Here is a 12,658-nt window from a genome sequence, read left to right on the forward strand (position 1 = left end):
AAATGAAATGACTGGTCTACAACGAACAAAATTGAGCCATCTACTGGTTACTCCAGGGATGGGCAATTAATTTTCCCAAGGGGCCATATAAGAAACCAGGTCTATTGTGGAAGGCTGCCACTGCCCCTCACCCCCATGCCACTGCAGGCTGAATAGGAACAGCGAAAGGGCTTGATATGGCTTACAGGCCTATAAAACGGCCCAGTCTGAGTTACGGTGTTGGTCATTAGCCAATGTGAGTTATGTTCAATAATAAGAGACGGAGGGCAATGTTAATATTTTTACTTGAAGGATAACATCAGTATACAAAGCACAGGATGAAGGTTTAAAGTGCACGCTTTTATTTTCTATTACAAAGGCTAAAAGAAACAAATTTATTAAGAACAAGAATGTTATTAGGACATCTATAGTATTATTTGATTACTGGACTTTGTGAAAGATATTATTACTCTTTAATAGTAAAGTGTGGTATTCTTAAAATATATTAATAGATATTTTGAAGGACTCTCGAGCTTATTACAAACCCAGTTTAGAAATAAAGCATCTCCCTTCATTTGCTTTCCTTTCTCGTCACATTTCTAAGGGACAAACTGGTAGAAAGCTTGGTTAACCAGCATCCCTTTCAAATTGATCTTGCTCCATTTTTAGGTCTAGGAAAGGAGCCTATCAGCTTTTTTTCTCTTTGGCAACTTATATGGAATCACTTTTATATAAAGAATAATAGGTCATTCCAAGATTTCAGAAGCACATTTTGTATTTATTAATAAATACAATCAATGACAACATGTCATCATTCTCAAAATGCTTTCTGAAAATCCCTTCCTTGCCAACCTATTCAATTTTAGTTAACTATAGCCTGTTTTATTGTTTTAATTTAGCTGTTCAAAACACTGGACTTAAATGCTGAAGGGTATAGCAAGTTGTAATATAGCAGAAACTGATGATCCCTGTAACCTCTGAGTTGACAGAAGAAAAGGAAACAAAATGTCAAAAGAGAACCCTACTCCTGTCTGGTATCTCCTTCCTCAAAACAGTAAACAGATTTTACTTCCTCATTAGCTGAATATTTATTTCTGTGAATAAGATTTACAGGCTTTTTCAAAATAGTAGATTCTTGACTGGCGGGGATAATAATCAATGCTTTATTGAATTCCAGAGAAATGTTCATCCTCTCCCCACATCTTCTTTCTTTCAATGAGAGATGCTCTATTCCCTGGCTTGAGTCCTTTTCCTTAACTCTCAATAAAGATTCCTTATACCACACACATATATAATATTATATAGAGTGATATATTTAATACCTATGTATATATGTCTTATGAAAGGAGTACATATATACACACTAGAACAAGTCTGGTAACAAAATACTGCAACACCACATACCAGATTATCATATCAGGAAATAAAATGAAAATTTCCACTGTAATGCCCAGAATACGTGCACCCACCGTGCTCTAACATCATAGTCCAAAGCCTTTTTCCCTCCAGCACAACTGTACTGAAGAGGGTAGAAAAAAGGCTACAACTAATTTTAATTACTTTTTTAAGAAAACATTTTATTTAGCTCTATAATCTAAATAAATGTTGGGTTGACACAGCATATGGTTATATTTCTAGATTCAGCAGACAGTTTAGAATGTTAAGCATCCATCTCTTATTTACCTCCATTTTTCTTAGAGAAATAGGATCAACAAATTGAACAGATAATAGTGTATTGTGTAACTTACTCAACACATCTATGCATGAGAAGAGGGAATGCATTGGGCTCATTTAATTGCAACTGGGTCCTGTGGCTTTATTTAATCCAGGATCAACAATTAAGACTACAGTATTTAATTAGTGAGGCAAGAGACAAAAATGGAAATAATGGAAAGCATGTAACAGAATCTGAAAAATCTTGTTGCAAGTTCTATAACAATCAAACTGGAAAGAGGCTGGTTTAAACAATTTTCAGTCCAGATATTATGAGTTCCACATAGGATGACAATTGGGGAACATAACTACTTTTAAAAGATTTAGAAATACAGAGATTCTCTACCCCATATACAAATTTCCCAGCTCAGGCACCCTCTAGAATGATGAGCAATTTCTTTCATTGCAGGTCAGCACAGTCAATTACCATGTTCAGTATTTACGATGGGGGTAGCAATTTAACACATTTAGAGGGCATCAGGTGCTTGATGCTAAAATATTCTTCTTCAAAACTTAGAAAAAAGTATCCAAACTTTTCTCAGGAAAGGCTGATCTTTGCACCATTAAAATAAACTAAAAATACTTGCTTTTATTCAAGGAACAGATGATTTTAGACCAAAATTTGTAATGGGTAGAAATAAGTAATTAAAGTTATCAGACAAATGTGAGTTAATAATCCATCTATATCAATAATAGCAGAAAAAGAAACTGACATTATATTCTTCCTACTAACTGCATTTCCTTTATAATTATTATACATTTTATAATTATTATACTCATTTTTCTTCATATGAATAAGGGTAGATCATCTTGACTGTCATTACTTCAAAAGAAGAAAGATATAACATTCTACAGCATTCACACTTCATCAAGAGTAAAGCATTTTGTAAGCAAGCCTACTGATTTTAGATAGATATCTTTATATGAAACCTTCACATTCAGGTTACACCATGCCTTCATCCACTTTGCAAAAGTATAAAAGCCAATTCTGTAGCACCATATACCCAAAACAAATACGTACTTCCCTATCAGACCAATAAAAATAATTGCATTAAAATGCTGAGGATTTTTTGGTTACAGTTGCAAAATCCATACACTATGAATCATTTGTTTCCTCCTATCACATCAAACAATGTGACATTTTTTCCCTACAATCTCTTATAATAATTCTGTGAAATGTTACTATCATATTTTTTCTGACTTTATTGTTCAATTGACCACTAAGTTAGTGGAACTTAATTCCTAGTAAAGATGCTTTAAATTACAGCCTCTTGAAGTTATTTTCACAGATACATTGAATATTGGTTTAGAGAAAATTTTCTCGTTCTTTATTTAAGAAAAGGGAAGAAACCTTAATGTTCTAGTCTTATATTTAACTTCTATTAGTTTGAGATATGAAACATTTAATTGCAAGTCTCTTATTTGCAATTTAAATTAAACAGATGAATTTTGAAAATGTTTAATTTATTTTCCCCCTTGAGGTCAAAATTACCAAGATACTTTTATAATTAGCACTAAATTATTAATGCCAAAGAAAGTTTACAAACCTGATTCTTTGGCACAATCAGATTTATAAAACCCACTCCTGGATAACAAACGAAATCCTTTCATCTCATTTCCATTATTACTGTTTTTTCATAGCCACCAGAACTGTACCTACTAGAGAGAAGACTACATGTATAGTGGGAAAGTATTCTTTTTCAACAAGTAGGTTCTCTGCAGAAACCCAAACATATTAACATGTTCCTGTACAGGAAAATTCTCAAATATCTTTAAAGTTCTCTCTAAAGAAGCAAAAATTAACTCTTGTGATTGCTGACACACCATCAGAAATAAAAGTTATCTTTGACTTATATATATTCATACAAGGCCTAAATCAATCATCAATTATCTATTGTATTTTCAATAATCTTTAATATGAAAAAACTAATTGCTTGCAAAGACAACCAATGGCTTTTCTAATGTCATGTGGCAGGATTAAAATTCTTTGCTTTTATCTGTGATGGAATTCTGGCTATAAGGAGAAAAAGACATAATGTATTCTTTACTAGTATTTCTTTAATTACCACTTAGTAGTATTAAATAGTAAATACTTTACTACTATTATTTAAAAGCAACCACCAGAATAATCTGAACGTTTTAGAACCAGATTGAAGTGGGGGAAGCTTATATTTTATTCATATTTAACGTTTTGTATTGTTAATTTCAACACTGTGGCTTGAGACCATAAAGACCCAGCACACAAGTGTCTGGCTTGAACAAAACCCTGCATCTTTGACATATCTCCTCGCTCTATGCTTGCTTCTGTAATACCGCAATATCCCATCAAAAATTAAATGCTTAAAATAAGAATCTGGTTGGAAAATTAAAAAGAAAAACATCTTCTCTTTTATGAAAGAAAAGAGAAAAAGAAGCTGGTAATTGACCAAAAAAATTTGGAAAACAAAATGATAGAAGCATTGTGTCCACTGGCTACTGATGATTCAATCCTTAATTCCATTCAACATTAGTGAATCATTTTGATTATCTTACAATCAAAGCCACAGTATTGGAACAATTTTCAGGCTCTTTGTAACTGCCCAAGCTTCATCTTACTCCAGTTCTGAAAAGTCTGCTTGTTTCTACCACCACCCAGAATTATATACCATCACGTAATAGAAAGTTGTATTTGCCAAAGTCATCATCACGAGGGCACAACAGCATATCCTTTCGAGCTTTAGCCAGTTTCTGCTTCATTACTTCCCTCCGATCAAGCCATTCGGTCAACTCATCTTGTCCATGAGCAAAGAGACATTTCTCTCCTTCAGGACAGCCTTTTGTTTTCTGGAACCTGTAGGAGGGCAGTATACAACTGTCAATTTTTTAAATAGGAATCTCTCTTCTTTAATTCTTTAGCATTCAAACTCAGAAAGTTAATTTCAAATTACAGGAAGATCTTTCCCTAAAGCTGCAGGGCCCACAGCATGAAAGGGACAGATTTTTCAGCAAACAATCCAGATTCTAGCACATGGGAATCTAGATCAGTTAACAAAATGTTCTGCCGACAAAGTGACCACCTTCAAATAAATCACATGAAAGCAGGTTTATGAAGATTAACTAAAGAATCAATAGTAGGAGAAACTATAGAGCAAGATTTTACAACTTCCTTAAATCATCAGCCCAGGAATAAACACAGTTCCTATATCAAATGGCAAGAATATAAGGTATTAATCTGCTTAAAAAACACTATTTCTTTAGTTGATAAACAAGAACATGAGCATATTATATCTGAATGAATATTTAAGTCCATCTTTGCCAGGAAAGTTCTATATTTAAGTTAAGTTTCTCAACCGTGGCATACAACCATAGAATCTTGTATGGATTTCAACTCCCAGAATTCCCTAGCCAACATACTGGGGAATTCTGGGAGTTGCCATCCATATATCTTAAAATTGCCAAGATTGAGAAATACTGATTTAAAGACTTATCAGTAGCCATGAAAGACCTGTCATGGTGAGTCAGAGACTTAGCAGAGATAATTTCCTTTAAACTGTAGTTAAACTACAGCCAAAAATTCACATGCTCCCCCTACTCTGCAGGAGTATACGACTTAAAAAAGGGAAATGTTATGGGTTGTACCTTTCACACAGTCGAAACTCTCCCATTGGGAAACGGTAATTCCAACAGCTGGAGTCATTGTCAGATGTAAAAACTTTCTCTTTATGCTTCTCAGACTGGATATGCTGCTGCCATTGTTTCTTACTGTTGCTGTTCTTCCCACAAAGCCAGCAATGGTAACCCATCTAGCCACCAGAAAAACAAGAGAATGCAGTCTTATGACTTTACTAGGTTGCACTGATAACTGCTCTAAAAATGACTGAGGAGTCCTTTATTTCGAATAAAACTACTTTTTAATGGCTAAATCCACTGTTCTTTTGAGGATTCATACTGGTTTGTTAATAGAACTAACTATCAGCAAAAAAATTTCTACCATTAAAATAGTCAAGTTTCCTAGGGATTGAAAAATACTCAGGAGCCCTAAGATAATGATTGTTAAAGGTGGCACATATTTTTCTGTTTTCACTTGGTTATTTGAGCGAAAAAGACCTGCTGGATGCATTACCAAAAGTATGAATTACTAAATATTTTCTAGTTTTATTCTACAATTGATATGTTGATTGATGAAATAGGGTAACTTTTGTTTCACAGGAAGCAAAAAAATTCTGCAAAAAAATCCTACAAGTTTGATTTCCATCTAAATATAATCAGTAAATGTAGAATGACCTAATTCTTACTGGTGAACAAAACTTACATTAACAAAATGTATATACTGACTGGTTCCAAGATCTTCAGAGCTTCTTAGGAAAACATGTAATTTATTAAAGGGGACCATCAGCCTTCTATTCCAGGGTACACAATCATTCTATCTGTAACAGTGTATAATGTGACAGTCTAAACTTCCTTCCCTGTGTAATGAGATCAGAGCATCACTATCTCCAGCAGAGCACATGGAGAAGAACCAGGATTTAAAGCAAGAGTATAAAAGGTAGGCAGGATCCTTTTCTTCACATTGCTTTCATAAGTTGATGAGCGAACAACTACTTCATTATCTCATCATGTAGCTGTTTGTGGGCTTTAAAGATAATGAGAACAGCTCTGGTCATGTGCCATCTTATTTTGCAAAATTATGACAAAACCAGCAGCGGCTGAGCATGTATAATGCTGCACTGAAGATCTATATGAGATGCAAGTTGCTGACACGGGTTTCATTTTGTAGCACTCTTATCTTAAAAATATTCATGTGCAAAATAAAAATAAGTATCACAACATTATCTAGAATATGACACTACCATGTCAGCATAGTCAGTGGGCATCTGGATCTGCTTTTCTCCTTCTCGTGATGTTAGAGGTGTTCCCTCACCAGGCTTTCCAGGGTTGTGTTTTTTCAGCCACATGTCATAAGTCTGCTGCATATCCAAAACTGCAATAACATATCAACTGGATTAGCTAAAGACACTTTTGCATCCTACCAACACAATCTTTCTAAACAGGACTGGTTTGGCTGCCAACATCAAAAGCTTTTTATTACCAAGTCAGAATCTTACTCAATTTCAGACAGCACTCTTCAGATGTCGGACAAACAGCCTTCCTCAGCTCTGCTTCAGGATTCCAGGGACCGAACCTTGGATCTTTTCCATGCAAGATAGATGTGCTGTTATTCAGCCACAGTATCTGAAGACTGACATAGAATAGGTGCCAGTCTAACATAGTCTATCAAATGAAGTAGAAGGAATGCAGCTCCTTTTGAACATTGACACCTGTTGCTTTGAAACACTTGCACAATTCAGCCCAGATCCTGCCTCAACCAAACCACTTTTCAGGTCCTGGATCTGGCCTAATCCCCACATCCTGGGACATTTTCAAAGGCAGCCACTATTGAAAAGGCAGAGCTAACTTTCCTCTTCATTACATTGCCAACTTCCTCACTACTGCAATGAAGGTCAAATACCTTTCGCTAATATTAGTGCAAGCTAATTTAAATCTTCAATGTGGCACCTGGACATTTTCAAGGGGGTATTTATTCTGGTGATAATCATAAATTCAGGAAACCAGAATCTGCATATTCATTCCAAAACATAAATCCCCAGTTTGAGATTATAATGATTTACTAATGACTTAATATTCATATAATGTTAAATCTTAGTTAAACTTTGTCAGCTTGCACACTATATTTTACCAGAAGACATTTATACTGACACTGATCATTTATTATTATCAATGAGTACTTGGGGATGGGGGGTGGGGAGAAACCAGAAGGCAGGCAGGCAAACAAACAAATAAATAAATCTGTAGCTCCCAAACACACATAAAGATACATACTTAAATATTCCACTCACTCTTATTTTCTTTCATGAAGGTCCACATCTCTCTCTCTTCAGGGCTATGGGCAAAGGAGCAATTTCCAACATACTGGCATTTCCTACCATTTTGGGCATGAATACAGAGCTGGGAAGAAACAAAAAAAATGATGGCCTTCAGAAATACTTTGTTTCTCATGAGAATTAAGCTGGCAAAAATCAAACAAGGAAAAGATATGCCAAGTATTGGGAATTCATTACACATCCAGTACTGATTCTATGGGGGCAAGCTACTGCCCATATATGGTTTCTTGGAGGAGTACAACCTATTACAGGTTTCAAAGCTGCTGCTACTTTGTTTGCCACTTTGAATATGACTCACTTGAAAACACAACAGACAGCATGAGTATTCCATTTTCCATTAGAATTACTATACAGTACATTCAACTCTCCAACTGCTTGCTTATGGGGCGAGTAGGAGATTTAATCATCTCAACATCTCTTCCCTTTCCCTGCCTACATGCTTGTTGATGAATGCAAAAGAAGAATAATGTTCTTTAGCATACAGGATGGGAAAATGTAAGCTTCCTCAGGCCTATATACTGTGATAATGGAAGCACATTTTGCTGCCAGAGGGAGGAAGAAAAGGAAGTAATAGCCTTGGCCATATGCATAGCCAGTTATTGCAAATCTTCAAGATGGCACCTAGAAAATCTCATGTGGAAGTATTTCTGTACCATGTGCTAAAATTCTGCATTTTTCTGAGGTTTGTCTTTGTTAAGAGCTTTCAGTTGGAGGCTTTACCACATGAAGTACACATATTCAATGTGTGCCTGATATCCACATGCATCAGGTATGAGCCAATCTCAACTTTCTGATCATTAAATCAGAAAAGATATACAGGTAATCCTCAATTTACGACTACAATTGAGCCCAAAATTTCTGTTGCTAAGGAGACATTTGTTAAATGAGTTTTGCCCCATTTTATGACTTTTCTTGCCACAGTTGTTAAGTGAATCACTGTAGTTCTTAAGTTAGTAACAAGGTTGTTAAGTGAACCTGGCTTCCCCATTGACTTTGCTTGTCAAAAGGTCAAAAAAGGGGATCACATGACCTTGGAACACTGCAAATGTCAGAAATATGAGCCCGTTGCCAAGCATCTGAAATTTGATCATTATCACGGAGATGCTGCAATGGCTGTGTGAAAAACAGTCGTAAGTCACTTCTTTCAGTGCTGTTGTTAACTTTGAACGGTCACAAAGTGAACTGTTATAACTACCTGTACAGGGAATAACAGGATTAATATGGCATAAAGTGTGCAAAAAAGCAATTATTATGCAGAATACAATGGTGCTCCTTGCATTATAGGATCTATGGACAATTTCCTTCTTCTTCTCTTCCAGACTGAGAGAACCACATTCTACCTTCAAAAATATGCAAGAATGACTCTCATGAATGAAGGCAAATATATAGGTCCCAAGTTAATGCTGCAGGATCCAATTTAAGTCAGTCACTGGGACCAGCGCTTTAGTCTTCTGAATTTTCAGACTCATGCTAGAGCCCATCCAGGGGGAACTTCTCTCTACCAAAATATGTCAGAGACGTTTCCTGAAGATGGCTCCAGCAGAAGTCTGAAAGCTTGGAAGGCTAAACTCTGGTCCTGGTAACCGACCTAGATTGGATCCTGCAAAGATGACTCTTTTCTTCATAAGTTGCTACAAGCAATATGCAGCAGTCTCAAAAACAATCTAATTATGTCACTAGGCTGTCCTTCTCTTTTTCTCCGTTGCATATGTTTTTCCTTTATCCCTGGCTTTGCACATCACCTGTTTGCCTTTGCCTTTCCTTCAGTCTTCTTCTGCTTAAAGTGCCAAGAAGAGGGAAACCTGCTCCTCCTTCACAGCTCCACAGCCTTATAGCCATAACAAATCCATTTTCCTGTCTGCTGAAAGTTTGTTAACTCTGAATGCCATGCCTCCACCAATTGTCTCTTTTTTTTATTTTTATTTTTTATTTATAATAAAAATTGTCTCTTTCCCTCCCACTTCCCTCTCTCGTTGGCAATGCAAAGCTGGATCCTTCAATTTCACCTATAGGATGAACAGAAGGATCTGGCTGGCCACTATACTAAACAGAGACATTAAACCAGTCTATTTGGCAACATTTTTCTTATATTAATTAGGTGTTTATATGAGTATGCGTTGCCTCAACATTATGTTCCCCTCATATATTCCCCTCAGTATTAAGCAGTACTGAATTGTCTAGGCAAGGTCTTCAAACTTCACTATTTTACCATTCTCTCAACACATTCTCTTAAAATGAAACACAAAAACACCCGATCAAGATATTTTAGGGTGTGGATCTATACTCAGATATAGTCTAGTAGCCTCAGAATGCTGGCCATTTTTTAAGAAAAAGAATCCATGACAAAATTTAAATAAAGGTTCCGAAGGCCCAATTTGCCAACTCTTTTGTCACATCAGAAAGTAGGTCTGCACTAAATCATAACTGTCTTCAGGAAATGGATACAAATAAGACTAGATTCCCAAAATGGATCTAATCCAGCGTCATATACCAGTTCTACCTTTTGAGAACTGCATCTACAACTGAGAACAAGAAACAAGCCACTATCACTTAATATCTATTGGGTTGAAAAATTACAGAACAACTTCTTCACTTGCATACTGCTACTTTTTCCTTAAATTAATGTCCACTAAAATAAATATTCAAAACCCAAAGTTGCCATGTCATCTCCAAGCAATCATATTATTTATTTTCCAAGGCAAGGAAGAAAGTATTTTTTTATTAAGACATGAAATATGATTATGAAAACTTGCAAAAGGCACAGTTGTGTAGAATGAAGGTGAAGGTTTTAAGCCCAAGAGGTTCCTGTGTCTTAGAAAGCTTTTTACATAAATTTTCAGATAGGTTTTAGAATTCATGGATTGGATACAACTCCTCAGCAGAAATTACTTGATCAATTAACTATACTCTAATGAATATATAGTACATAAGGACATCGTCTCTAATTAATATATAGTACATAAGCTGCAGCTTTGCAGCTATACTTAAAATGCCTTCCAACTGCTTCTTCAAATTCAGAAAGCCCTATGTGGCTTAGAATCCAGACATGTTAAGGGCTAAATTCTTTTACATAAGCCGGTCAAATTTTTAAGTTCAAACTCAGATATCTTTTTTCAAGTCCCACTGCAACTAAAATGAGTTGGGCAGAAAAATAGTGCCTGGAGATAGGATATTCAGAAATGGCATCCTGACTGGAACTCTCTCCCCAAAAAGGTTTTCTTGATATGAGTTTGACATCTTTGGGCACAAAATGTAATCACACATCCTAAGAGAAGTTGAAGAAAGACTTCTACTGTGAAAAAAATCTTTTACAATTCTTAAAAGACCACGCCCTAAAGTTATACTGGAGTTTCCAATTTCTATTCTATAATTAAAACCATTCATGTATGTTAGAAGAATGAACTGTTTATATCTCCCTCTCTTGTTCTTACTCATCACTCACACATGCAAACAAAATATTTTAGCTTTTTGTTCAAAGGAAAGAGGCATACATTCCAATTAGAAACAGATTGAACTGATATTTCCAAAAATATCTGCACACAAATTTAAGGTAAAAGTAAAGGTTCCCCTCGCACATATGTGCTAGTCATTCCTGACCCTAGGGGGTGGTGCTCATCTCTATTTCAAAGCCGAAGAGCCAGCACTGTCTAAAGATGTCTCCGTGGTCATGTGGCCGGCATGACTAAACGCCAAAGGCGCACGGAACACTGTTACCTTCCCGCCAAAGGTGGTCTTTATTTTTCTACTTGCATTTTTTACGTGCTTTCGAACTGCTAGGTTGGCAGAAGCTGGGACAAGTAACGGGAGCTCACCCTGTTCTGCAGCACTCGGGATTTGAACCACTGAACTGCCGACCTTTTGATCGACAAGCTCAGCTTCTTAGCCACTGAACTATCGCGTCCTTTGCACACAACTTTACCAATCAACAAAGACACAATTAGGTAGAATAACAACATTTCCTTTCATACTAGACTTAAATTTTGTAGATTTCCCCCCCAAAGACAATAGAGCATATAAGAATTCTCAGGAAGCATTTGCCCAAGGATACACATAAAGTCTATGCAAATGCTTATCTCATTGCATGCATCAACATGTACTTTTTCATCTATTTATATAAAATGTTATTTCTATTCACCTTCAAAAAAGTAACCCCCAAAGGCAATCGTTTCAGTTGTGATTGTGTTGATTTTATTTTTAAGTGTTGTATTTATTTTTTAAAACTTCCTTTTAAAACAAATACTTGACTAATTATTCAGCTCTTTACATCACAGAACACGTTATATCTTTTCTAGCAGAATATTAACCTTGTTTTTATATCTGTTGCTCTACCTATAGCCTGCATAAAAGAAAGAAATGTAAGATATATTTGTCACTTTCAGAACCAAGCAATTCTGAAATACTGCAATCAAAATAATGTGAATGCATATGTCAATAGGTATCAAATAATTGCTCAATATTGAAAGGCAGATACCTTTGGATTTCAGTACTGACTACTGAGCATCTCCTTGACCATTTGAGCTCTTGCTCCCATTTTCCTGCATCGAGACCTCAAGCAATAGCAATAGCACTTAGATGTATATACCACAGTGCTTTGAAGCCCTCTCTAAGTCATTTACAGAATCAGAATATTGCCCCCAACAATCTGGTCCTCATTTTACCGACCTCGGAAGGATGGAAAGCAAGATAGGGTAGGCAGTGCTGTGCAAAGAAGAGCATTACTTACATCATATTGCTGAGGGAAATTGCGGATAGAAGGCAGGGGTCGAACAGATACCCACTTTTTTTTTGCTTTGGACATCACTAGCAGGACACGGCGCTCCTTGGTCCAACTGGAGGAAGCATGATGTAAAAAAATAAGCAGTCAGAAAACAAATGCTATAAAAATTTTACATAACTATAATCAGGGGTGGGCTTCAAAAATTTTCTCTGCCTGGTTGCTGGGTGGGTGTGGCCATGGTGGGCATGGCCTAGTTGGCCTCCTGCACCACGAAGGGGGGCGGGGGCATTTTTGCCCTCCCCAGGCTCCAGAGGCTTTCCTCGAGCCT

At 36.2% G+C, this 12,658-nt stretch overlaps 1 protein-coding gene across 5 annotated transcripts in view; it reads right to left on the reverse strand.

Moving 5' to 3' along the window:
* Window positions 1-267: 267 nt before the first annotated feature.
* ZC3H7B (zinc finger CCCH-type containing 7B) overlaps window positions 268-12,658 on the reverse strand; it is a 51,580-nt gene continuing 39,189 nt past the window's right edge. For all 5 annotated transcript variants that reach the window (XM_058189949.1, XM_058189950.1, XM_058189951.1 and 2 more), the window contains 5 exons: window positions 12,337-12,442; window positions 7,569-7,677; window positions 6,522-6,652; window positions 5,311-5,474; window positions 268-4,522 (listed from right to left, as the gene is read on the reverse strand). In XM_058189949.1, coding sequence (XP_058045932.1) covers window positions 4,330-4,522; window positions 5,311-5,474; window positions 6,522-6,652; window positions 7,569-7,677; window positions 12,337-12,442 — 703 coding nt within the window. In that variant the 3' untranslated portion in view covers window positions 268-4,329. The remainder of the gene's footprint in view (window positions 4,523-5,310; window positions 5,475-6,521; window positions 6,653-7,568; window positions 7,678-12,336; window positions 12,443-12,658) is intronic.

Source organism: Ahaetulla prasina, chromosome 7 (genome assembly GCF_028640845.1).
Source record: "Ahaetulla prasina isolate Xishuangbanna chromosome 7, ASM2864084v1, whole genome shotgun sequence".
NCBI classification, from domain to species: domain Eukaryota; kingdom Metazoa; phylum Chordata; class Lepidosauria; order Squamata; family Colubridae; genus Ahaetulla; species Ahaetulla prasina.